This window comes from Squalius cephalus (genome assembly GCF_949319135.1).
Source record: "Squalius cephalus genome assembly, chromosome: 25".
Lineage (NCBI taxonomy): Eukaryota > Metazoa > Chordata > Actinopteri > Cypriniformes > Leuciscidae > Squalius > Squalius cephalus.
In genome coordinates, this window is record NC_137146.1 from 12,093,854 (window position 1) to 12,119,511 (window position 25,658).

A 25,658-nucleotide genomic window follows, 5' to 3' on the forward strand; every position below is an offset into this window, starting at 1 on the left:
CATCTTTTCATTAAGTAACGTTCATAATCAGAGGAAATTAAAAGTTTGCACAGACGTCAGGAAAATGAAGGCAGTCTATTCGACACACACCCCGCGCGTGCTGTCTGTTCGCGGTTGCTGTGTATGCTACGCGACTTCCTGGTGCTCTTCGTAGATTTGGACTGCTTTAGTGTTTCTTGTGCAGCTTCTTTTAATGATTAAATGTTAAAACGGCTTGCCAGTAGAGTGGTAAACCGACTAGAACGTTCCGGTACCGAGAATGAGACTACAGCTAACGCTTATACTGACAGCACTTCCGAAAGGAACTACTACTACAATATGACTGTTTTGTGCTGTAAGTACGAAACAACAATGCCACATATGCACACATTATATGCCACCACATATGCTACGTTTAGTAACGTTATGTCCCTATTAGTTTATTTACGTATTGTAGTGAGTGCTTTTGTTCGACGTGTTCTAGACGGCCAGTGTGTCGTTTATCAGAACACCATCGCTTTAGGCTACATCCGACGAACTTTACAGTCTCGTAACCTGCGCGTACTAAAATGTGTTGATTAAATGTTAATATTTAAAATATATTCAAAATGTACTGCCAAACCTTCCTTTCTTTCTTTCTTTCTTTCTTTCTTTCTTTCTTTCTTTCTTTCTTTCTTTCTTTCTTTCTTTCTTTCTTTCTTTCTTTCTTTCTTTCTTTCTTTCTTTCTTTCTTTCTTTCTTTCTTTCTTTCTTTCTTTCTTTCTTTCTTTGTGTATGTATGTGTATGCATCTTTTTTTTTTACAGTCTATGGTGTGTGTATGTGAATGTGTTTATGTATGTGTGGGTATGTGTGTATGCATGCATGTATGCATTTTGTATGTATGTATTTATGTATGTATGTATGTAGTTCAAGGTCATGGGTTCAATCCCTAGTGAATGCATGATGAAGAGATCAATTGAATAGGTCTTGTATGTATTGTACCCGTGTATCGCTTTGGATAAAAGCATGTGGAAATTAAGTCTAATAAATCGAGACATGAGATCTTATTCTAAAATGTTAAATTTGTTTCCCTCACAGGAATGATACCTGCCCTCACCTATGTTTTCTAAGTTGACGTCATGACGAAGAGATCTCGTCGAACACTAGATCAGGATGATCCTCTGTGCTGTTGTGAGTACATTGATCGCCATGGCGGGCGCAGTCACATGGCAGGATGTTGCTGTGACTGTGAGGATTTGGATGAGGCTTGTGACAGGTGAGCGAGGGATTCATAGATTTCTACTTGGGGTCTGTTCACACTTGTAGTTCGGTTCTCTTGTTTTAATCAAAAAGAAAATACACCTGGTTTGCGTAGCGTTCACACTGTAATCTTTTAACATCAGATCTAAACAAAAGGAATAAGGATACGGTCACAACCTGCTTGGACAGATTTTATTATATATATTTGAGACAGATCTTTCCGAACATCCAAAACAATGCTGTGTTCTGGGTTTAATGCACTCATTGTATGGCCTTATAAAATGTGTAAAGGTGTCAAAACAGCAGCAGGAATTCCTCCATTGCACACACAAACAAAGATCTGCTGCAAGGAGATGGTGTTTTTCGACTCCTGTAGTACCACACTGTAATGGGCCACGTCATTTAAATCAAACCAAACCTGCCAAGTGTGAACACACCCTTAAAGGGTTAGATATAGTAAAATGTGTTAAATGAAGAATATGATCGAATATTTTATTTTCCAGATGGATGAAGAAGGAGTCTCAAAATCCAGGCTCTCTGTCTCGGGTAGTTGCCACGATCAGTGATCGTCTGCGGGTCCCCTGGATATCTGGTGCCCGACAAGTTGATCTATCGTTGATCCCTCCTCTTATTCTCCTTCCTGTTTTTTTGCACATTGCAGCTTTGCACTACCTGCTGGGTATTGTAGTGCTAACAGCAGTGCCCATCATGGTCATTTGGTACTACTACTTTACTCACCGAAAGAAAGGACGCACTTTATTCTTCCTCAGCCTCGCCCTCTTCTCCCTCTTCTACATGTTCTACCTCTTCATCACCGAAATCGTCCCTCGCGGTGATGTGAATCATCTTCAGTTGTGCGCTGTGACGGCGGGCGTTGCTCTCACGGTCATATCTCTCATAATCACCAAGAGGGGGCCGGGCTACGTCAGGCCTTGTCCATCTGACACTCATAGTACAGTGACCTATCACAAACCACCACCTGATGTAGATGCTGCCTATCTAAACGGAGAACAGCACCAGGTGGTGATAGCCAATCACGCCGGTCCTCCTGAACAAACTGATGAATCTGGGACAGCACTGGAGAGTGTTCAGAGGAGGAACTGGTGTACAGTATGCAAAGTGGTGCGTCCCCCGAGAGCCGGACACTGCAGGATCTGTGGAGTCTGCATCCTGCGTCTGGACCACCACTGTGTCTGGTGGGTTCCTTATTCAAGAGGGTCTCGGTTATTATTATCTGGGTAAATTTCATCTGCAGGTAACAAGTTTGGGTCATATTTCATGCAAAAATCTAAAGACAAAACTAAGCATAAAGAAAATAAAGCCTGTGATTAGCATCATTAGTATTTTTGCATTAAATTATTTTAAACAAACATAAAATTAAGCACATTTTCTACCAAGTTCTCATTATTGTAGCATGAAAAAGATCTAATTTTGCAACCAAAAAAAAGGAAAAATAAGATATTATTTAAAGTGCTATTTCACATTTAAAGTATTTAGCAATTTGTACATTTAATTTAATAAAATAATTGTGTATTTATTTAATTTGTATTTATAATACTGCCTTCTGCCTTTAATTTATGCTGATTGTAATGTATGTGTACATATACATTTTATTTTACGCGTAATTTTACAAATACATTTTTTGTAAATGTATTTTTTGTTTACAATTATAATTTTTTTTATAATTAATAATCATTTTATAATTAGAAATATGAGAATATTTTCATGTCAAATTAAATAAAAATTATGTCAGAATAATATTTTAAACACAAACATAAAATTCAACACATTTTCTCCCCAAGTTCTCATTATTGCAGCATGAAAAATATCTTATTTTACAACAAAAAAGGAAAAATAAGTATTTAGTCATTTGTACATTTAATTTCATTTAATTAAAAAAAAATAGTAATTTAATTAATTAATTTTATTTGTATTTATAAAACTGGCTTCTGCCTTTATAAGATTGTAATGTATGTGTACATATAATATACGTTTTATTTTACATTTAATTTTAAACATGTTTTTGCAATTCATCAAATATAATTATAATAATGTTTATAATTAATCGTTTTATAATTAGACATTTTAAATGTAGCCTAATAAGAATTTTTACAAATATTTTAATTTCATTTCACATGAAAATAATGTCACAATGCAAAAAAATATGGTACATTTTCAAGCAATATTTTTCAAGCCTATCAAATACAAAATTAGCATTACCAGAATTTTAAGAAATTGTTATTACCTGGCTTTGTGTTTCTTGTGCTTTGTTAATTGGACTTTTAGTTTGCGTTTGACATGGTTCTGTTCCTGTTCCCTGTCCTGTGTCTTTTTCGTAGTCCTTTTGTAGTTCTGTGATCATTCCCAGGTGTGTCTTGTTTTGCCTATTACCCCTCTAGTGTTCAAAAATGGTTCTGTGTTCCTTGTCGAGTCAATCAGGTTTTTTGTGTCCTGTGAAATATCTTGTTCTTCATGTAAACATATGTGTAACGGAGACAGTGAGTTGATCTCGCCCTCTGCGTTCTTCTTATTCTGTGTAACTGATATGTGTAAGTGAATCTCCAGGTCTCAGTTCGGTGTCTTGTCGGTCATTTTGTTTTTGTGGTAGGATCAACAGCTGTGTGGGACAGGCCAACCACCCCAGTTTCCTTCTGATGCTGGTTTTCTTTCTGCTGACGTCGCTGTACGGGATCAGTTTGGTTCTTCGAAGCGTGTGTCCCCATCAGAGTGTGATGACGGCACTGCTCTACTGTCCTGACGTCTACAAGCAGTACAGGTGTGGATTCAACAACAACACACACACAAATGCTTCTGCTGTTTCTATTCACCACCTCAATTCCTTCCAGTTCATTAGTTATTCATGAAAAAAGATGATTTTCTTTTCTGGAAAGTCACTTTAAAATAGTAAATTTAATGGAATTTTGTTGCCGTTCTGTTTGTGTAAACTGCTCCAAATGCACCATATCAGTGTTTCACAGAATCATTGAAGGTTAAGAGAACAAAAATCTGGCTTTCCCAAATATGTAAGATAATGTTTTTATATACTATAATAGTATTTATTTATATTTCGAATTGGCTTTTATTTTATATTTTCTTTTTTTAATTTAATTTTAATTAAAGTTTTAGGAAACGTTTTTTATTAGTTTTTTCCCCCATTTCTATTTAGCTATAATTTTATTTTAGTTTTAATAATTCTAGTACTTCTCAACTTAAACTTAATGAATTAGTATTTTAGTTTTTTGCCAACTCTACATTTCTAATTTTGTCAACGTTTGTTTTAAGTTTGTTTTTCATTTAATTTTTGTTGTATCTCAATTAACAAAAAAGATTTGTAATAATTTAGGATTAGTTATAGTTAACAATAACAATTACAACACAACTCAAATTAAAAGTTTCTTTAACATGGAAGGGTTAGTCATGAACCAAACCCAACCAGCAACGAGTTGAATTACAACATTACGAACTTTGATCTGAAGCAAAAAAAAAAATACAAAGGGACAAGACTGTGTACCTAACGGCTTTAGTGAGGGAAAGAACTACAATCCCATGAAGCATTGCGAACAGCATAATCATATTAAAAACAATGGAGGAATATAAAACTACTAATTATATATAATTATGGGCTGAGGCTTCAACAGAAGCTAATACCATTGATTAACAACCTCGTAGCTCACAACAATCTGTCTTTTAAGATTTATAAGTTATCATTAATGGAGAAGACAGGTTGTCCCGCCCTCGCGCCAGTAAACACACCATCAGAGAAGAGATGTCACTGCAAGAGGGAAGGGAAGCTATTTTGATTAAAGATAATGAGGGTATATGACTTTTAAAAAAAGCTGTGCAATCTGTGCATGGATAAATCATTTATAATACATATATTCCATAAAAACTTTTACCAGCATTTTTAGCATTTAAGGTATTAATAATAATCAACCCATTTGTATGTCTTTGTGTTGGTCAGTTCTGCTCTGTGTTTCACCTGTGCCTGGTACAGCAGTCTTGTGACGGGAGGTTTGCTGCACCTGCTGATCTTACAGCTCATCAACGTCAGCTTCAATGTGACCGAACGTGAGGCACGCCTGGCTGTGAGAGAGAAAACCGGTCGCAGACGTCTCTGGGGTCTGGTCATCGACACCGGCACCTACTCCCGAGGTTTCTGGAGTAACTGGACTGAATTCTTAACCATGAGCCAGGCTTCAGAGCTGTCAAACCATAAAACATCAGATCTGGTGTAGACATTAAACTGGCAGTGTCTGCTGATGGAAAAGTCTGTCTTTAAAGTGAATTATCACTCGTATACTACAGTGAAGTATAATGTTGTGCTACTTAATGCCTTCAACATCCATTCCGGAGTCAGTTTTATGGCTCGAAACGTTGTGGTCAAGGTCTCATCAAGAGTCAGGCGAATGTTGTGGATCAGTAGATGGCAGTGTTGTAGTATAATACATCTCTATTAGTGTAATTCATCATCGAGTGCTTCATTACTCAGGCGTGGAGATGATTTGCGGTGGATAGTGTTTACACATGACTTTACATTACAGATATTATGTGAAGTACTTTTTAAAAAAAAAATTTAAATCCAAAATTCTTTATAGTCATTTCACTCAGAAGGAACCATTTGAAACTTGCATTTGGATTTAGTTTTTTACAATTTTGCAATAAGGTTTCATTTGTTAATCTTAATTTCAACATTTACTAATACAATTTTAAAATCAAAATGATCTGTTAGCATTAATTAACGCACTGTGAACTAGCATGAACAAACAGTAAACAAATGTATTTTTATTAAAGATGAATAAATGCTGTAAAGAAATATATATTGCTCATTGTTAGTTCATGTTAGCTAAATGAGACCTTATTGTGAAGTGTTACCACAAATATGCAGTTCTGGATTGCATTCACTGCTAGTTGGATCAATTATGGATTGTACTGTCTAATACTGATCTCTCAACTCCAATATGTGAATGCACATTCAATGTCAAACATTTTTTAGTGCCTTTTTGGGACATCAAAAGTGATGCAACAATTCATCTATATCTAGACATCACACAGCTTTAAAACTGTCATCTCAGTATGAATCTTTTATGTTGAGCTTCATGTTTGTTGTTATCTCTCTCTCTCCCTCTCCCTATCGATGGCTAGGCTGTGTTCACTCAGCTTGTACTTGCTCAGGATCCGTCTCTGCTTTGTGTCTCTCACACTCTGGAGATATTCTTCCAATTCATAATTTGATTTCAGAGTTCGATAGAATTGTAATTTACTATGTGTTTTAGTTTCCTGATCCCAATGTTCCACATATGTATTTTGTTTGATCATTTGGTTTATTTTGATGTTTGTGAGAAGCAGAGCTGGTCTGAGACTGGTTAGTGTTAGTAGAGTTAGTCAGGTTAGTAAGTCTCAGAACCAGCTGACTGAGGGGACTTTTTTCGGTGTTCAGTTCTTGGGTTTGAAGTGCTTTAAAATGTAGCAATTCTGTGGGACTTGACCTTTTTTGCATATTAACAATCAATGGGAATCGGCCTAATTCTGCCCTACATGCATTATTGGGTGTTTTCTTTGTAGTTTTAGAATAATTTTGCAGAATTCTGTGTGTAGGGCTTCTGTTGTCCCATCTAGTGTAGCTCTGATCACTGAGTGGACCGCAAAACCCACTTCCATACAGCGCAATGGGCTGAATTACACTATCAAAGATTTTTTTCTTAATGGCGTATAGAGCTCTTCAAGCTTTATCTTGTGCTTCAATTGAGAATAAATCTATTCTGCTTACCATCCTGCTACATTTCAGTGTTTTTGAATCAAAGTTGGTTTCCTTCCATTAAATGCCTTCTAAGCACAGAAGCAGATAAAGAAGCTGTTCAAAATCCAGATGTTTATTTGTCTCATGTGAGATGGTTTTATAATGTAATGCATTTCATTCTAAAAGTTGTTCAATTAAACTGTACCATGGAAAAATAAACGAGCGTAAAAAGATTAAACACGGTGGCTCATCAAGCTGCAGATGTTGTCAATGTCATTTAATGATGTGATGTAAAGCTTGGTAGTTGCAGCCTGTGTGCTGGTTAAAGAGGATTTACGGAACGCCACAGGGAGTTAATAGGGGAGGCGTGGAAGTCAGGCAAAATCTCCGAGACTTTACGTCTGAGTTGATCTCTGCGTTCCTCTCTTTCTTTCTCCACTCGCAAGACAACAGGAAGACTTCTCCAGCTAGCAAAACACTTCTTGACAGCTCTCCTACAAAGCCCAGAGAACCAAAGTCAGAGCAAACTTTAAATTCTTTTATAACTTTAGATTTGGCCTTATGGTGCAGTAAACGGTCACATTCACACTAATACGAGGTAAAGACCTGCTGTTGTGCTCCTCTGCCCGCTGCTCGTTGTCCCAGGCTGTTATTCGCCCTTCTGTAGCGTGATCTAGCAGTGCCGTGAACGCCTTCCTCTGGGTGTGTATCCTGTGGAACCGCTCGGCTCGGGCTTCCAGTATACAGCGCAGATCTTTTAACTGGTAAGTATTGAAATCAAAGGCAGAGAATTGCTCATACTTAAGGGTAGGGGTTTATTAATATTACTAACCCTAAATATTAAACTTAGGCACATAAATATGCGATGAACTCTTTTGGCTTGGGCCAAAACCACCCAGAAAACATTAGTAACCACATGGCTCCACTGTTGGTGAGTTCTGGTGATAATTTCTTCAGAAAATGTAAAGATCATAAATATAGTACATTAGATTTTTTTATGTATTAATTTCATTAATATTAATTTTAATTTCCTTTATTACAAATAATACAATATAAATTATCTATAAAGATATATATACATATATATGTATATATATATATATTTAGTTTCATATATATTTGCAACAAACAAACAAATATTCGTATTAAAATTAATATTTATTTAATTTATTATAAATATATTTATAACAAGTTGATAATACATTTTTTGGCTATTATAAAAAAAATTAAGTCTCACATTTTTAATTGAATTTATTATAAATACAATTATGTATATGCCTATAAATAAATGCCTGTCTTTTTAAACTAACAAATAAATATAAATATAAAAATAATATAAAAATGAATAAACAATAAATATGTATTTAATTTATTATGAATAAAATAACATTTTAATAAAGTTATAAGACGATAAGACACTGTGGCTGTACCAAATTTTATTATAATATGCCTGAAAATTGTTTAATTTATTTAATTTATTATAAAAAATACACTTATGTCTATAAAAAATATTAATATTAAAATAATGAATGAATACATGTATGAATTATTTATAAATTTATAATAAATCGATAAGACTATTTAAAAATAATAATATTAATATCAAAATAATGGATAAATAATACATATTTATTATAAATTAAATTATTTATTTATAATAAGTCGATAAGAGACACATTGTGGCTATCCAAAATTAAGCTGTCTTAAAATCTGAATCTTTTCTAATCATTGACAGGTAATGCGTGTGTGTGGCATTTCACCCTTGTCCAGCTCCACATGGCCCTCTGAAGCAGGATCCTGTGATACAGCTGGTTGGCACTGGCCTCTCTCTCTGCGTGGGCTTCATCCACACACTGCCGCCAAGAGCAGAAGCAGCTTCTCTGCAGAGCCAGAGAGTAATGATCCACAGCTCTCTGGAGGAGACCGAAAAGCCAAAAGCACCCCAACATAAATAACTGCCAGCTTTAATTAACAGTGTCATCATCTCATGCACTCCCATGGTTTATATGGATCGCAAACTTTCCCTGCTGACTTCCTGTGAGAACTGTAAAGATAGAGGCACATGTAACTAATTGGACCTTGAGGTTTCTGCTCTCATGGATGTGAATCAATATCTAAACAACAATGCAAATTCTGAATTCAAAGCCATTTCGTCATCCGTTTCTCTCTCTGTCTGTCTTTCCTCGTCAATCTCTCCCCCTCAGTCGCTCCATCCTGCATCTCAGATATCCGCTCTGGTCATTTATTTTGAAAACAGGTGGTTAGCCAGGTGGAAACGCAACAGTATACTGTAAACATCATTAAAATTTGGGGAATGGGCCAAGAGTTAATGCAATGCAACAGCTGGCCTTCTTGTCTGTGTGTGAGCGGCCATAACTCTTTGGATGAATAATTGAGTGTGTAAGTATCTGTCTGGAAAGCAGACGAATGGCCTGCATTGTTACTGTAGGGCATGAATGTGTGTGTGTTTGTGTGTGTGTCTGCAGCAGCGCTGACCTGTGTGTTGACATGGCTTTGCTCCAGCAGGAGTTTCCATGGTGCCAGGCCTCGGTGCAGTAACAGGGTTCTGAGGTAGTGCTGGGCCGCCCGCTTTGACAGTTCCTGTTCCCATTCTGCTCTCTTCTGCTTCTCAAGCTCTTTCTAAGTTCACATAAACACAAACACAGTTCCTTAAAACAGATAAACTAAAAAGCTGTGTGCATAAACATGATGAATAAATTAGTTATACATTTTTGTTTACATTTTCTAGATGCGCTTGCTTATGCAAAACTCCTTGGCTATGTTGAATGTGGCTAAGTTATTCTGAATGGTATTTTCGCATGCTCTAATCAGTTGCTAGGGCGTTCCGGTTGGTTGCACACTGGCATTCTGGTCCCTAGATGAGGCTAGGGATATTTTTCACCAATTCCATCATCCCTAAACGCTGAAAATCACCTGAACGAGCTGAATTACAGTTATTTACCTGTAGAAAAGTGAAAACGCACCTCTCCTTAACAAGCCGCAAGATTTGAGATATCCCTCATGTACGGAACACATGCAGAGCAGCTACCATTTAAATAATCGCCATTAATAATAACATAATCTAATTATGTAAAGCCTATAAATCCATGATAATGTGTTTCACCACAGACCTCCCTCTGCTGCCTTTTCTCTTCCTTCTTCCTCTCCACCTCCTTTTGTTTCTCTTCTTCCTCAGCTCTGAGCCTTTCCTCCTCAGCTGCCTTCATTTGAGCCTAAAGAAGAAAAAGGAGAGGTTTGTGTCATCACATACACTTATTTCCATCCTTCACAAGAAGCAAGTCTTACCAGTTTCTCCTCTTCCTTCTGTCTCCTCTGCTCCTCAATCTCTCTCCTGCGCTCGGCGCGCTGGTGTGCTCGTTCCTCCATGGCTGAAAGAAACGTAAGAAAGGAAGGTGAGAGACAGAGTTAGGGGGTGACGGAGACATCAGTTAAGGGCGAGAATATAGGGTCACTGTGAAGTTCTGCAGTATGTTCTTCTGATCTTATGGTTCTTTGGTACAAGTTTGTTTGTGTTGCTTGCATTTGTATTCAAGGCAGTATTCCGTGTCACACCAACCAAAATCTCACTTTCATTTCTCAAGTCGTATTGCAACCAGATTCAGAAATTAACCAGGGCTTGAAGCAAAAATGGCAACAAAATTGACAAAAATGTTTCAGATATATAAAATATGGGGGGGAAATTACCCCCCTCTGTATATACGGAGTATATCCGTTTTGAAAATACAAACTCACCAATGTAAAGTTCACCAGAATGAGAAACTTACAAAGTTGAATTAAAAAAATTATACTTAACAAAATGGGCTTTTCTTATAAAATTTTTGTCATTTATAAAATGTATTTTTTCATTAATTTGAGTATTTGAGTACAATTACCATGTACAAAAGTCTGGGTTTGGAATATAAGGCCTTGCGTTTGCCGAGGAACATTTTGGATCAGATCTGGTGTGCGTTTCCCAAAAGCAATGGTCGCAAGTTTCGTTGTTACCATCAGAGGTCAATGGAACTTGCGACCATATTTGTCTAACGATACTTTTGGGAAACGCACCCCTGAGCAGGACAATAACTTGTCAGTTTTTCAGTGTGAGAAAAATCTCATTGGTCATCTTGTTGTGCCAAGGCCACGACAGTCAGCCTCACAGATTGATAAATAATCTCATAAATGTTGGATGTCGGTAGGGGCTTTTACTCAGCAGAATGTTGAGTTGTGGGGGCTGTTGACAACCTCCCGCTGAGACACACAGACATGTGCGCCAACCCACTCAGATTCTCAAACAACCCTGATTAACGAACAAATATGACTTTGCATTCAAAAACAATGCAATTTGAGGTTTAGCACATGGAAAAGGTATTGTGCGGTTTTGGTATTGTTCTGGGTTTGCAAAGTGGATTATGAGTGTATAGCGATTATGTGCATCTGTATTCAATGCATTCAGATTGTTTAAATCTAGGGCATGGCCATGAAATTAATATTCCATGCTTGGAACCATCATAGTGACAGTTTTTCTAACTGCTTGATTGTGTGTGTGTACGACTGACCTTGTACTGTAGGATGGGGAAGCGCTGAACGGCGCAGAGATGATTTTTGGTCGGTGTGGCTGCTGGCGTTTTCTCTTGAGGCACTCTTTGTTCTGAGATTGTACGGAGCATGAATATCTTTATGAAATTGTGACTAACAAACATTCTGTCTCCCACACACACACACACACACATACACGGATAGAACAGCAGTGGGAAGTGACCCTTTGGTAAAATCTAGAGGGATTACATTAAGCACTTGAAATAAGCAAATATTACATTCTGATCCACTGCCTAAGGTGGATTTCTTACAGTATATTTATTCTGTCCTCTCCATGCAAATAATAATCTCACAAAAAATAAATAAAATCAAGCCTATTTTAAAGGTGCAGGTTTTTTAAAAACGCTATTGAAAAGTGAATCGGACCGAGCACCAAAACACACTTGAAGCCAATCATAAAAATACATTTAGACTGCTTAACTCAGTAATATGAGGAGACTTTCAACCAGCATAACAACAAATGTTTCTGTAGAGAATCACCTATTGCACCTTTAATATCGGAGATGCTTTCCAGTGCTGGATTGCCTTTATGCAAAAAACAAACAAATTCTTTTGATTTTGGGAATATGCCACACACATATGAGGGTACCTTGGTTTTTCTGTACTTCTTGCAGTCTTTGTGTTGGGTTTAGGTGGACAGCATGTGCTTATAGCTTCAGGAGGACCTGTTGCTAACAGTGCCGATTTCTCTGCCTCGTGTCTCAGTTCCAGAATGTTCTGTCTCTCTTGCAGATGCAGAATATGCTCCTGTTGCTCTTTCAGAAGCCGCCTCTGCTCTGCTACGGTTTGCTGCAGGTCCACATGGCCGTGTTTGATCCGTCCACCGCTAAGCTCTGCGCTTCCACTCCGGGTGGTCTTCTGCTGTTGCCCCTGAAGGGCCCGTCGCTGCTCAGCCGATGAGAGAGCGGCATGACGTCGCGTTACCTGCCATGCTTGGGTGGGCGGGGCCTCTGAACGCCCAGTGCTTTTAATGGCTTGTGCAGTGGGTGAACTGCTTTCTGGATCTGCTGGCACTTCCTGTGGTGGGATGAAGAGAGTTTGTGGAACACTTTCATCAGAATAAAAAAATATTTCAGTATATGTCCTTACCCGATGACTGATGTGTTCTGTAAGACTGAGTGTTTCAGGTGGGTTGGTAATTGGTGGAGATTTTTCCACCCCTAGTTTCCCAGAAGCAGCCGCACTGATCAAGGCAGCCATTTTACATCGGGTTTCTTCTTGTTGTCGGAGAAGCTCCTTGCGATGACATTCTACCCGACACCACACAAGCCAATCACTGAGGCAGCGCCTCAAAAGCCTCCTGCGGTCACTCTCCACCGCCTGCTGACAGCGCCTGTGGGAATGACAGATATGACTTAAAACCAGTCTGACTGCCAAGGTTGCCAAGATGAATGAAAGCTTTGAATTAATCTTTAATTAAGCAATTAATATGCTCTTTTAGTCTAAAAATTTAGCAATCGCTTTTCTTCCAAATGTTTATCAAGCCCTATATGACAGGCTTTTATAAACTGAGTTCTCCTGCCTGTGCTCCTGTCTCAGCTCTTCTTCAGTCCTTTCAGCCTCTTTTTCCTCTCTTCTGGCCCAAACAAGAGCCCGCCATGCCCGCCATGCCCTCAGCTGCCTCCTCCAATCACACAGCGCCGCTGCCTTGCCCATACGCACCCTCCTCTCCATTATCACAGAGTACCATGCCGTAAAATGCCTGTGCATGCACTAAAACATATGCAACCAGTCAAAAAACGGTATTTTACAGTCCAATACTTGCACTTACAGTGTACTTAGAAAGTAGTGGGCAATACAAGGTAACTACTGTACATGGGTTAAGGTTAGGTTTAGAGGTAGGTTCAGGGTTAGTACCTAGTTATTACCCAGTTATTATAATTACTATAATAAGTACATAGTATGTCCATGTGGAATAGGGCTGTAAAATAAAGTACTACCCAAAAAACATAAGTGTTCATTGCATACAATATAATTGAACTGTAATATCTTCTAACCTGCAAATTGAGAAGATGAACTTTGGCTTCCAGGTTCTTCAGCTTAAGTTGAAGGTCTTTGTTCTGTTTCTTCTGTGCGGAATTATGACATTTTGAAATGACAGAGCACTCAGTGACCCTTTGTTTCTGAAGCTTTTCCCTCTCCCTGTGTAAGATTGAAATAAAAATGTCATGCAATCATCTCTTCAAAAATTTAAATGGCATTTCAATTGGAAGATTATAGACAGTGGCCCCAAAAAATATCTGGACACACTTAAAAATGTATTCATGTCATTTCATTAAACAAGAAATATCAAACCAAGTGACATTTATTTAAAAAAGGACAAGCACACTCTTCAAGATAAAACATCAAAAGTATATCAAATAAAATAAAAAAATCTTAGGGTTTAAACTATAATACTGCATTTAAAATTAAAACAAATGTATTTAGACTCTTTCTGGTTAGCGTCAGATTCCAAGGCGCCCCAAGCAGTGAGAAATATAGATATTTATTCTCCTTAAATGTACAACCAGATCCTTCCAGATCACCACCGGTCTTGTCCTAAAGCCTCAATTGAGGAAAATAATCATTAAAAATTTAAATAATCACGCATATATTATAGAACAACTGCAGTGGATATAGTGGGACATGTGTGCCCCAAAGCCCCATGGTCCTTTGATCAGACCCTGGTATAAACTTAAGGGGAACTGACTTCATACAACTACAAAAAATAACCGTGTGAGCAGTAAAGATGAGAAGTGAAGTTAGTTGAGAAAGGTTTCAGATTTCTTTGCAGATGCCACTTTGTTTGATATGTTGACATTCATACATTTTTAATGGTGGTTAGGGTGTCCAAATACATTTGTGATCGTTGTACATGTTTCGTGCAAGCTGCTCCACACTCTTCTTCTCCTCCATCTCTCTGCGCAAGCGAATCATCTCCTGCTGTATCAGTTCTTCCTGTCTGCGAGCCTGCTGTCTCTTCTTTCTCTGCTTCTCCTGTTCCAGTTGCCAGGCTTCCTCTCGCGCCTCCCTTAGCACTTCCTTCTCTTTACGCAGTTTGTCACGCTCTGCATCTCGGCGCATGCGGCTCTCCTTTACCTGCTTGTGACGCACCTCCATAGTGATGCTAGGGTTCCTCCATTTCTTCTTACTCAGGTCAGAGTCGACTTTGAGGTTCTCCATTATTCCAAAGTCCAACACCTCTGTGTCCATCAGGTCCTGGAGGAAATTGTGCACTACAGAGTTGTCCTCTTCCTGCGCTAGGTGAAAGTACATGTCTAAAAAACAAAAGAGAAACTCCAGTTTAGTATTAAATTATTATTAACTATGAAAAAACAGTTTTTTTTTGTGTAAATAAAATAAAATACAAATATTAGATGAAAATCTTAAACTCAAAAAAAGTAAACAAAATTAGAAATGTTGCTAAAAATTAAATTAAAATAAATTAAAGCTATATATAAAAATTTTTTTTTTAAATAAATACACTAATAGTAAATAAATAATACTAAAATAACATTGGTTTAGATTTAGGATCTTTAAGGTAAACTTCAAGGAAAACAAGGCAGATTATTTGTTCATTTGTACCATCAAAGTTATTATAACTAGGCTGTGAAGTCTTAACAAGTTGTTTGGATTCTGAATCATCCTTTTTACTGGAACTCATCTCCTCTTCCTCCTCGTCATCATCCATTTCAAGCTCCAGACGTAACTTCTGGTTCATCCATTCACTTAGAATAGACTGAGCTGTGGAATACAAGAATGAGGACACGTCAGTATGATTCTGATTTTAAAAATCTGAATATGTGTGTAGTGCTGAATATTATGAATACGTTAGAGACTACCTTCACTGTATGCATCATCATGATCCTGTAGCTGTTCTACGCTCTGCAGCGCCATACTGTTTTTACCACCACGTGGTTTCTTCATGGAAAACACCTCAGCTACAGCGAACTCCGAAGCCATCTCCACCCTCTGAGGAGAATGAGAATACAACAAAAGTTTTAATTACAATATATACACATAAATACAGACACTGCATCTCTTGTGAAAAAGAAGTACACTTGAGCATACTTTAAAAAAAAGAGTACTTATTACAGAAATGATATACTATAAGTTAAGATAATCTTGCAGAGACATCTCTTCTCTGATGATGTGTTGATAGCGGCATCATGAGATCACAACAATAGCAAATGACAATGATCCAATCGATTCCCGATTTACAAAATCAAGTCGAGCCCTACATTTTTTCTAGTTCGAGAAGCCATTTCACTCAGATATACATCACAATAGGGAAGAAATAGCCTAACTTACATTTCATGCCTACTTTAAAATAATATACTCAAGTGCAAACTGAATGTGATGCTTTCGGACACTTTCGGAATGTTAATTGCAACTGAAACAAAAATATTACGGAGGGCACTTTTATAAAGTGTACTTGGGTACGTTAAGAAATATAGCTATGAAAGTGCATCCTATTTAAGTACACTTAAAGGGATAGTTCTGTCATAATTTACTCACCCCTTAAGTTGTTCCAAACCTGTATGAGTTTCTTTCTTCTGTTGAACACAAAAGAATATAATATGAAGAATGTCGGTAACCAAACAGTTGACGGTAGCCATTGACTTCCATAGTGTTTTTTTGTTTGTTTTTTCCTACTATGAAAGTCAATGGGGCCCATTAACTGTTTGGTTACAGACATTCTTCAAAATATCTTCTTTTGTGTTCAGCAGAAGAAAGAAACTCATATAGGTTTGGAACAACTTGAGGGTGAGTAAATGATGACAGAATTTTTATTTTTGGGTTAACTATCTCTTGATGTGATTTTCATTATATGCAAGTACACATTCGATATAATCAAGAACACTTCTTTTTCACAAGGGATGGCATACATACACATTCATTTTCTGCATTATATGTATTTAAATGATTGAAATGTACCTTCACCCACTGTTTTATGTCATTCTCATTCAGCTGCACCTGCAATATAAAATATGAATTCAGCTATGACCATTGTTTCAATTCAAAATAGACTGAGTCATCAACATTTATCATAAGCTAATCATTGAATCAAGAGGTGTCCAGCCTTGTTGATGCCTGAAGTTGACATAAGTTGAATATTTTGTCACACTGGCCTCACACATCTAATCCCTGACTAATAATATGCCGTCTCACCTTAAACTGGCTCTATTGCGGGTTAAATGGGTTTGCATTGCACATTTGAGCTAAATCCTTCTGCTGAGCTTAAAATACATTCCTTCATTACTAATAACCAATGTGCATGACCAAAGATAACCCGAGTGTGACATTTATTTAGATTAATACCTCTGGCTGAATATTGTGAAAAAGGGAAACACCACTAAGAAGCTAAATGTGAAGAACTGTGTGAGCAAAGAGGAAGCAGGTTTTACTCGCCTTATTACTGCTTGGTGTTTTAGTCTTTGTTGTTTTCCAACGAAAAATATCCGGTCTGAGAGCCATGGTCTTTTGTACATGGGCATGCGTTTGGATTGTAAGATAATATAATATATTTTATAACATGTTTGTAAAGTATATATAGCAGCAATATACAGTATGGGTTATACAAAATTTAGCTTCATCAAAACATTCATGTACTTCAGTGAGAAACTTTTCACACAGCAATGGAATTGTGGGATTTGTAGTTTGCGCAAAGTGACGTGGCATGAGTTGGTACGGTTGGTCCCTAAAAAGAACTACTTATCCCAACAAGTGCTGATGAGGACTGAAGCGTCTACTTTGAAACCATGGAGACAGTTGTTACGTCTGTTATCAGATCCAACTAAGCAACCACGGCCAAACCTATTTTTTTACAGTCTATGGTTTAAACATGTTCATCTTTATATATGACTAGTAAAATGTTATCCTTTATAAAAAATAACATATCAGTAAATTAAGCTGCTTATAAGTCCACAATAATAGTTTACATTTTGAATTATTTTTTATTTGATATTTTTCCGTTAACATTTTAACTTTGTTCAAAGTTTTAGTAATGTCTATATAGTTTTTATTAATTTTATTTCAGTTTTATTTATTTTAGTAGGCTAGTTAAATGAAAACGTTGCCTTGGCCACTGTAGCTAATTTCATTTAATTTCATTCAGTTAACGTTTGCTTTCAATAAAAAAAAAAAAAAAAATATATATATATATATATATATATATATATATATATATATATATATATATATATATATATATATATTAATGGTTGTAATTTTAATTTAAATGTTTAGTTAACTGTCAGTTAACTATAATAACCCTGATCCGAATGCGTTCTGTTTTACAAGCTCTCTTGACTTAGAAAAATCATGAGAAAAATGTAAATCAAATGAACAACTCTGTGCTATAGAAATGTTATGACGTCGTAAATGTGAGACGCAAGTCAAAGCGCTACGAAATATTTCTGCGACTTGAAGTTCTTCTCACATGTCCTGCTTTCTGAAGCAGCTAAGAGCAAATTGGTAAGCCTGAGAGCCTGTTACAACGTTTTATGTATTGTCGCATATGATATATTTTTGTATTCAATGCTAACAAGTTGTCGCGGCGTACTGTTCTGACTGTGTTGTGTACTTGCTTACATATATATTGAAAATTACATTCAAGTATGAAAACTAGACTGTAATGTCTAATACATTTCACTCATATTTGCATATCAAGCACTGTATCCGTCTGGAAAATGGGAGAATAAGGATGATGAACGTATTATTTCTGCAGTTAACGAGCTGTCATTTCTTCTCCCTTTAGATCTGAGAAACCTTCACATTAGGAAGCTACAGCTCCACAAGTGGGATGAAGCTGGAACTGTCACGAGTGGTACAGGGATGTCGCTTAGGGATTTTGACTGGATTGGGAAAATCAGGGCAGCACTCATTAGAGTTGCCTGGCTGTCTCCTGTACACTCGCTGTGCAACTGTTCCCCATCTGACCCAGGACACATTACACACTTTAAGAGACCTGCCTTCAGTCACACAAGTGTCTGTGGATAGCCTGTAAGATTGTAGTTATATATTCAGGGTCAGGGATTCTCTAAATATTTGGCAAATAGTTTTACGTTTTAGCTAAACATGTCGGTCTGACAACTTGAATCTTCATAGTGGATGGAAGTATGAGAGTAATGATTATTTTTCTTGCCATCTTTAAAGTGAGCTTGAGTTTCTAAAAGGCACTGTATAATATAAAATAAATATAATTGTTAAATTGCTATATGGAAGAATCTCGCTTTAAGTTCTGCAAATATTTTTCACACTGAAACGGTGTAATTTGTTCTCTGAAATTTTTCTGCAGTTTCAGTTCTTCAGCCCTTTTTCTATTTCAGTGCAGAGCATCAAGAGGTTCTGGAGGAATTCAAAGAGGGTGTCAGAAAGTTTGCAGGTTAGAAGTTCACTCTTTTACTAACTTTTTGTTACTTGCTTTCTCTTGGTTTAAAAGATGGTTGGTTGTATGGAAGCTTGTTTCCACCACATGATAAAAATAAAATAAAAAAAGGTAATTGTGAATTTTTATCAGACATTACTTTTTTCTCAGTTTATATCTCACAATTTGGACTTTTTTTCTCAATTGTGATTTTTATATGTCGCAATTCGAACTTTATAACTAGAAATTGCGAGTTTATTTCTTGCAATTCAGATTTTTTTGTAATTGTGAGATGTAAACAGTATTGTGAAAAAAAAAAAAAATTTAGATTAAAAGTTATCAGTTATCTTTACTTTTTTATTCTGTGGTGGAAACCAGCTTCCATAGGTTAGTGTGGCTGTAATAATATCTCAGCTTGTGCTGGCACCAATCATAATGTCTTTCTTTCAACATATCACATTTATTAGGTAAGTGGACCCAAGGGATCAATGTTTGGTTGCTTTATCTTGGCTCTTTTAGTTCCTGATGGCCATCTGGTTCTAAAAGCATCTTCTTAGCTTGATGGCCATTAAAACCTGCTACGTGTGTATATGAAATAAATAAATAATTAAATATTACAACACTAAGCAACACAATCGCTAATATTTCATTATGTTACAGATGGCTGAATTCGTTTTTAATGGCCCCTTAAAGTGTGAAATGGACTACTTATTCCTGTCGGCTATTTTTAAAGGGGTGGTATAATGCCCTTTTCACAAGATGTAAAATAAGTCTCTGTTGTCCCCAGAGTGTGTATGTGAAGTTTTAGCTCAAAATACCCCACAGATATTTTTATATAGCTTGTTAAAATTGACACTTTTTGAGGGTGAGCAAAAACATGTCGTTTTGTGTGTCCCCGTTTAAATGCAAATGAGCTGCTGCTCCCGGCACAGAGGGCGGAGCTACAAGAGCTTGCACTCACACAGACATGCACTGAAAATTTCAAAAACTTTTAGCCTTTTATGTTCAAACTGGAGTCAGACAATGATGGAGAGACTCAAGAAGAAGTGATAACATGTAGACAACATTTCTGAATGGTTAGTTGATGAATTTATGTAGCTTATGTGTAGTTATCTTCTTGTCATTGATTAGGATATTCTGTCATGATAATCTATAAATCGTGTTCCCGGGGGCGGGGTTTATGTGCATTTTAGGGTTGGTGATGTCACTAACCCGGGAGGAATGTCGTGTAGTCCCTACCAGCCGTTTGTTGTAGTCCTTAAAGGGATGCACCGATGTGAAAATTGTGGCCGATACCGATAACCGATATTAATATTGCTGTTATGGCCGATACCGATATTTACCGATGTCGATATCTCTGTATAGAAAACAAATGAATGATTATCAAATAAAGAGCTATTTTCCAAAACACATTTTTTTTACTTTAGAAATGACTGATATTGGGCACCTTTACCTGTATGCAAAATATGTCACACATACACACTATTGCATTGCATATAATGTGTGCTGGTCAACTTGTCTAAAATTAAGAAACCCTTAGAAAACAGTAAAAAAAAAACAAAAAAAAAAACAGGAACATGTGTACAATTAAGATAGGCTACTTCATTTATTATTCCAATATCCAAATATTATGCTAAAAAATACCACAGGGAAAAGGGCTTCTTGTGACGTGCTGTCTTTGCGTTTGAACATTGCACATTTTAAACAGGACACGCAGCTGAATAAATGTTAGCCAATACAAACTATTTATAGAAAACAGTTGACAATGAATAGACAGGAGTCCAATAATAGCATAACGAATCACTTATTCTAAAAATAATAACAAGTAGGCTATAAGACGAATCCGACATATGGGCTGTATTAACAGTAAAACGTCCGTCATTTAACGAATTTTAAAAACACGGATGGATAATACAAAATGCTTTCTGACATTTTGACAGAAAAAACAAACAAACAAGCAAGAACAAAATTTAAACTTAGCCCGTTTTCATTTTACAATTATCTTCTCTCTCTCTGTGCGTGCGTCCGTGTTTGTGAGAGAGAGCTCGTGCAGCACTGATACAACGGTATAGCCTACTTTTTTAATCCATAAGTAACGAACGCGATAGTTTTCATACAAAATAAATATGTAACATAATTATGTAGGCTACTTTAGTTATTATTAACACAATAACACATGAAGGCTACGTTTCTCAACACTGAGAATGAATAAATGAACGCCTGTTTCTCCACTCGCGCTTATCAGAATCCACAAATCACACGCGCTGTCACTTTTGAGAAAAATCTAATTCGAATGGGTATCATATATCAAGCAATATATTAAAATATCTACGAGTCAAAAAACGATCAGTCAAAAATGTGTCATGAAGAGGAAAAAAACATAAGTCGCACTGGACTGCATTAACAATGTTACGGACGGGCCAGTTCTCCGTTATGGACGTGAGCGCTCTCGGCACTTAAAAACTGCTTTAAAACTTTCACAGAGACCTCAAGCAGAAAGCACAAAGCCTGTCTTTAAATTTAATTTCGTTTTGTATTAATTGTATCTTAATTTTGATCAATGTTTCATCAACGAATTGCATTGGATTTAATAAATAAAAAGTAAATATACTAGAAAATATTTAATCAGGACAGAGGCGACGGCGCGTGAACCTGGAGCGCGTCTCATAAATGAACCGAAACCTACCTGCCTCACAGACCTGAGACATATATAGAAAGCTTGAAACTTGAAACTTTTTAAACAGAACAATTAAAAACGAAAGAAAACAGACTGTTCTCTGCTTATGTCATCTGTATGAAATGTGTATTTCTCTCACATCAACCTCTTCAGCTTCACACGTTAAATATCGGCCTGTTCACATCGGCCATATTTTGACATCGGAAAGATACCGATGTGTAAAAAAATGACCATATCGGCCGATATTATATCGGCGGCCGATATATCGTGCACCACTAATAAAAAGGTCCTTTTTTACTTTGAGCGTTGTAACTTTGCAGATTTTGTTTATGCTCAAACAGCAACATACACTAACTAAAGTTAGAAAAGTGAAATCATAATCAACCACCCCTTTAACTGAAGATAGTTGTTGATAAATAGTTTGGGGCTCTTGTGGTGCCATCAGCCACTGTTGTCAACATCATTTTCTTGTGGTTCTAAAGCGAATAGTCACATGGCATTTACAGCTCAGGCGATTGACTGAATTGAAAACATTTGTGGTCCCATGCCAAAGATGGCATATTTCAAATCACAAAATTCAAGTGGGTCTAGCAACTGCAATTGAGATAAATGGCATTGCAGATTCTACTCAAGAATCATTAGGTACTTCCCAAACGGAAAGGCTGCATCGCATCCTAGTGAGGCGACGTTCTTCCTAGTCTGGTCCTTCTGAGGCGTCTAGAGTCGTCCTCAACACAAGTGTGTGCATGGCTACGTCACACATGTTCCTTTTATCTTCAAAATAATTTTTTTTTGTCTTGTATTACGTAGTGAAATTGGACAAGCTTAGTGCCGATTAATTTTCTCCTAGTTCTTTTTTTGTGTATTGGAATGTGTGCAAGGGATTGTGGTTGATTGGAGGATGCAAAGGATACGCTTGATGCATTCTTCAAAACTGGCTGAATGAAGGATGCGAAATGAAGACTGTCTTCAAAGTATCCTTTAAATTAAGAAGTCCTTTGACAGAGCTTAATGATGTGACAGTTGAGTTATGCAGCCTTCTGATTGAGAGGACGCAACCTTCTGATTGAGAAGCACCTATACTGTCACTTTAGAAGTTTGTTCAAGATCGTTGAAAAGTCAAAGAGGGGCGGGACAACATGTCACTCACATGACATCACAGCAATAGCAAACCTCAACAATCCAATCAGTTCCCAATGGACAAAACTAAGTCACGCCCTACAATGTTCCTACATTGAAGCCATTTCACTCGGATATACGTCCCAATAGGGAAGAAAAAATTATAATGACTTCTTTTAATGGCGACTAAAGACTTTATGCAAAAAGATTTAATTCAATTATATCTCTTTTACTCTCAGTACTAGAAGTTGAGTTATGGTTTAATTCCTCTTGAAGGTGAAATGTGTAATTTCAGCACAAATAGCATATAGCAATATTGCAAAAATAAGCTTTAAGTAGGTTTTAAGCACACATCTCTTACTCAAACAGATTGCAATTCCATTTGGTGCCATTAGTGATCCAGAAATTCAGAAAGTCATTGTATAATAAAATAAATATAAAAAAATAAAATCAAATTGATTTTGTTTTAATATTCTTTTAGCTTTATACCAAAAAAAGAAATCCCAGTGTGTGTTGTCTTAATTTTTTTAGTTCTGAAGGCATGTTTTCAGATTCTCTTCCTCTCACTGACTACTAAGTGACTGTTTAGAAATAATTATGCTTTCATTCTTGGTTGCAAACCATTTTGCATTTTAAAAAAATGAGTTTTCAGTTTTCATTTTGCAACCGTAACGAAAAGAAGGGCACTGTTTCAGTCATTGCCTTCTGCAATCCAACCAGAAATGAGAAAGGTAATTGTGTTTACAGTATTAAGATGTGTGACGGTGAAACATTTCAAAGGATGACTTGAGGCGGCTGCAAGTGCTCCATTTGGATAATTACAAAAAGAAAATTGGTGTGCATGATAATGTTGGTCACCAAAGTTCACCTCCATCATTTCCACACAGTACCAGTACTAATTTAGATTCCTCCTCATGTTCCTTTCGTACATGTGCACGTTCACCTTATCTACAGTTGACAATTACTTTGTACAAGCTCTGCAAATGTATACTTTTGCCCCAATTTGTCCTAATCTCCATATAAATGCATTTTTATATCTTCAGAATAATGAGTTGAGCACTTGGTTGTTTATTTCGCCAGTAAACAGTGTTGCCAAAAAGAACAAGTGTTCTGCCTGATTGCATTGGACTGTTCTCATGCAGCCAATCACTTCTGAGGATTTAGATGGATGAATCACAAGTGTATTTTGCAGTTTGTCGTATGTTGTGTGTTGGCACCATTTATATCTTTGAGATTGCAGTCTTTGAAACCGCTGTTAAAACGTTTTAGATTAATTTTAGATGAATGACATCTTTTTTGATTCAAAGTAGTTTCTCTAGTTGTGCTGATTACAATAGACATCTGATCTGCTATTACTCTGATACGGTTTTCTTACGCAGGTCTTCATGATACTGTGCTTTTCAGCTCTCTGCATGATTCTGCTAACACCAGCCCTGCCGGTCACGTCACCAACAAGGTTAGCGAACTATGTCGAATGATTGTTTTCAACCTCTTTTGTCACTGAGATGGACTGAAATTCTATTAAATCATTACAAATAGTCTAAAAGGGCAATTTAGTAAAATGTAATTGGTTTTCAACTGCTCCATTTTGGCTTAGAGAGGGAGCTTTTGTGTCCTCTAAAGCTATGCCATCCCTTTATTGTTAATTGTCAGGGATTTAATGGTTTGTTTGTGATTTAACAGACAGTGTCGGTGTGGGGCAGCGGTGGAAGGATAGAGCTGACGGCGAATCGGTTCATGGCGATTCAGGCAGCTATTCAGCCGGACTGCTATCAGAGCATGGCGGACGGAGAGACCTGGCAGGCCAATACTTCTCGCAAGAGAGTCCGTAAAGCAGTGGACAGGACTCTGGCCCATCTGGATGAATGTCTGGTGTTGCACCAGAAATCACAGGTCAGTGCACAAAAACACAGACTGAGCTCTGAAAACCTGTCAGTGACTGCAGGATACATTTCCAATGAAACTGGCAAATGTCACATCGTTCATATTCTATACTTTTCAGGGCTCAACTTTAGTGTTTCAGAGAGAACCACAGAATAAAGTCAGACAAGAGAAACTTTACAAAATGATTTTAAATCTGACTTTACATTGCAAACGTGGCACACAATCGTGGGAAACTCCATTTTAGGTTCAATGTTGGTCTAAATGGCCTTGCAATAACATGCAATGTAGGGCTGCACGATGTGTCGTTTAAACATCGATATCGCGATGTGCGAATCCACGATAGTCACATCGCAGGATGTGCGATGTAGGCTGTCGTAGTTAATCCGTGATTCATTAACCTTACGGGCCAGCTGCTCCCCGGCCTTTTTAACACATATGATTCGCGGATTAATTGCACATCTTAACCATCATAGAGTGAAAGTTTAACATTTGCATGTGTTTTTAAGTCCTGTTAGTTTAACAGGGCGCATTTAAGAACGAGCAGAGCGAGAGAGCCCCGGCCGCGTGCGCGCTCACCTTCACCGTCTTCAAACAACACGAGCGCTGTCTTGCTCTCTCTCTCTCCCTCGCGAGTCGCGCATATTAATCAAAATCAATTGACACGATGGAGTCGAACAAAAAAACTATCCAGTGATGAAATGTTTTCTGTGTTGACAAATATTGTGCGATATCCTAAACTGCCGAGGTAATTACACAACGCGTGCCGTAGACTCGCCTACATGTCAGATTCGCGAACTAATGATTCCTTTGAACCCGAACCGATTCAATTTAATGAATGGTTTTTAAACAACTGACCTGTCCAACACTGAACTCACGAGACGTCTGAATTGGTGTATAAAAAAAATAAAAATCGGTAGCACCTTACAATAATGTTCTATTTATTAAACTATTTAACTACATTAGTTAACATTTACTATTAGTAAACTGCACTTCTACAACATTGTTAATTTCAACATTTGTTAACAGTAATGCACTGTGAAGTAAAATTACCAAACAATAACAGCTGTATTTTTATAA

The 25,658-nt window shown here is 37.0% G+C and overlaps 3 protein-coding genes across 10 annotated transcripts in view; 2 read left to right on the forward strand and 1 right to left on the reverse strand.

The window, feature by feature from the left end:
* The first annotated feature begins 49 nt into the window (after window positions 1-49).
* zdhhc23b (zDHHC palmitoyltransferase 23b) lies at window positions 50-7,216 on the forward strand. Of its 5 annotated transcripts, none has more exons than XM_079862683.1 (5): window positions 50-334; window positions 1,059-1,236; window positions 1,724-2,416; window positions 3,829-3,996; window positions 5,215-7,216. In XM_079862683.1, exons 2-5 carry the CDS (start codon window positions 1,100-1,102, stop codon window positions 5,453-5,455), a joined length of 1,239 nt encoding a protein of 412 aa, XP_079718809.1. In that variant the 5' UTR covers window positions 50-334; window positions 1,059-1,099; the 3' UTR covers window positions 5,456-7,216. The 5 variants fall into 5 exon arrangements, with proteins under 5 accessions (XP_079718809.1, XP_079718805.1, XP_079718806.1 ...); XM_079862679.1 differs by having other exon boundaries at window positions 1,724-2,458; window positions 5,182-7,096; XM_079862680.1 differs by having other exon boundaries at window positions 1,724-2,458; window positions 5,215-7,096.
* On the reverse strand, window positions 7,196-17,173 carry ccdc191 (coiled-coil domain containing 191). Its single transcript, XM_079862678.1, has 16 exons — window positions 16,945-17,173; window positions 16,471-16,509; window positions 15,375-15,504; window positions 15,118-15,276; window positions 14,408-14,810; window positions 13,551-13,695; window positions 13,076-13,266; window positions 12,643-12,886; window positions 12,143-12,570; window positions 11,514-11,605; window positions 10,264-10,346; window positions 10,089-10,190; window positions 9,454-9,597; window positions 8,718-8,870; window positions 7,564-7,718; window positions 7,196-7,451 (listed from the first exon to the last, which is right to left on the reverse strand). Exons 1-16 carry the CDS (start codon window positions 17,008-17,010, stop codon window positions 7,280-7,282), a joined length of 2,706 nt encoding a protein of 901 aa, XP_079718804.1. The 5' UTR covers window positions 17,011-17,173; the 3' UTR covers window positions 7,196-7,279.
* A 737-nt stretch (window positions 17,174-17,910) lies between these two features.
* The window catches only part of qtrt2 (queuine tRNA-ribosyltransferase accessory subunit 2), a gene marked incomplete at its 3' end in the record, with an annotated part of 33,162 nt that continues 25,414 nt past the window's right edge, over window positions 17,911-25,658 (forward strand). For 3 of the 4 annotated variants that reach the window (XR_013820177.1, XM_079863131.1, XM_079863129.1), the window contains exons 1-5: window positions 17,923-18,009; window positions 18,293-18,537; window positions 18,864-18,919; window positions 24,077-24,153; window positions 24,381-24,590. Coding sequence is in view for 3 of the 4 variants with exons in the window: in XM_079863131.1 (XP_079719257.1) it covers window positions 18,338-18,537; window positions 18,864-18,919; window positions 24,077-24,153; window positions 24,381-24,590 (543 nt within the window). Of the gene's footprint in view, window positions 18,010-18,292; window positions 18,538-18,863; window positions 18,920-24,076; window positions 24,154-24,380; window positions 24,591-25,658 lie in introns of all 4 variants that reach the window. The other variant, XM_079863130.1, reaches the window with a different exon arrangement.

Bases quoted from the DNA above. Each gene is read 5' to 3' on its own strand.
- zdhhc23b (XM_079862679.1), top strand. From the start codon at position 1,100: ATGACGAAGAGATCTCGTCGAACACTAGATCAGGATGATCCTCTGTGC. The intron at 1,237-1,723 runs GTGAGCGAGGGA...TTTATTTTCCAG, and splicing joins TTGGATGAGGCTTGTGACAG to ATGGATGAAGAAGGAGTCTC. The intron at 2,459-3,828 runs GTAAATTTCATC...TTTTTGTGGTAG, and splicing joins TCTCGGTTATTATTATCTGG to GATCAACAGCTGTGTGGGAC.
- ccdc191 (XM_079862678.1), bottom strand. From the start codon at position 17,010: ATGGCTCTCAGACCGGATATTTTTCGTTGGAAAACAACAAAGACTAAA. The intron at 10,191-10,263 runs GTAAGACTTGCT...TTTCTTCTTTAG, and splicing joins AGAAGGAAGAGGAGAAACTG to GCTCAAATGAAGGCAGCTGA. The intron at 9,598-10,088 runs GTCTGTGGTGAA...ATGTGAACTTAG, and splicing joins AGAAAAGGCAGCAGAGGGAG to AAAGAGCTTGAGAAGCAGAA.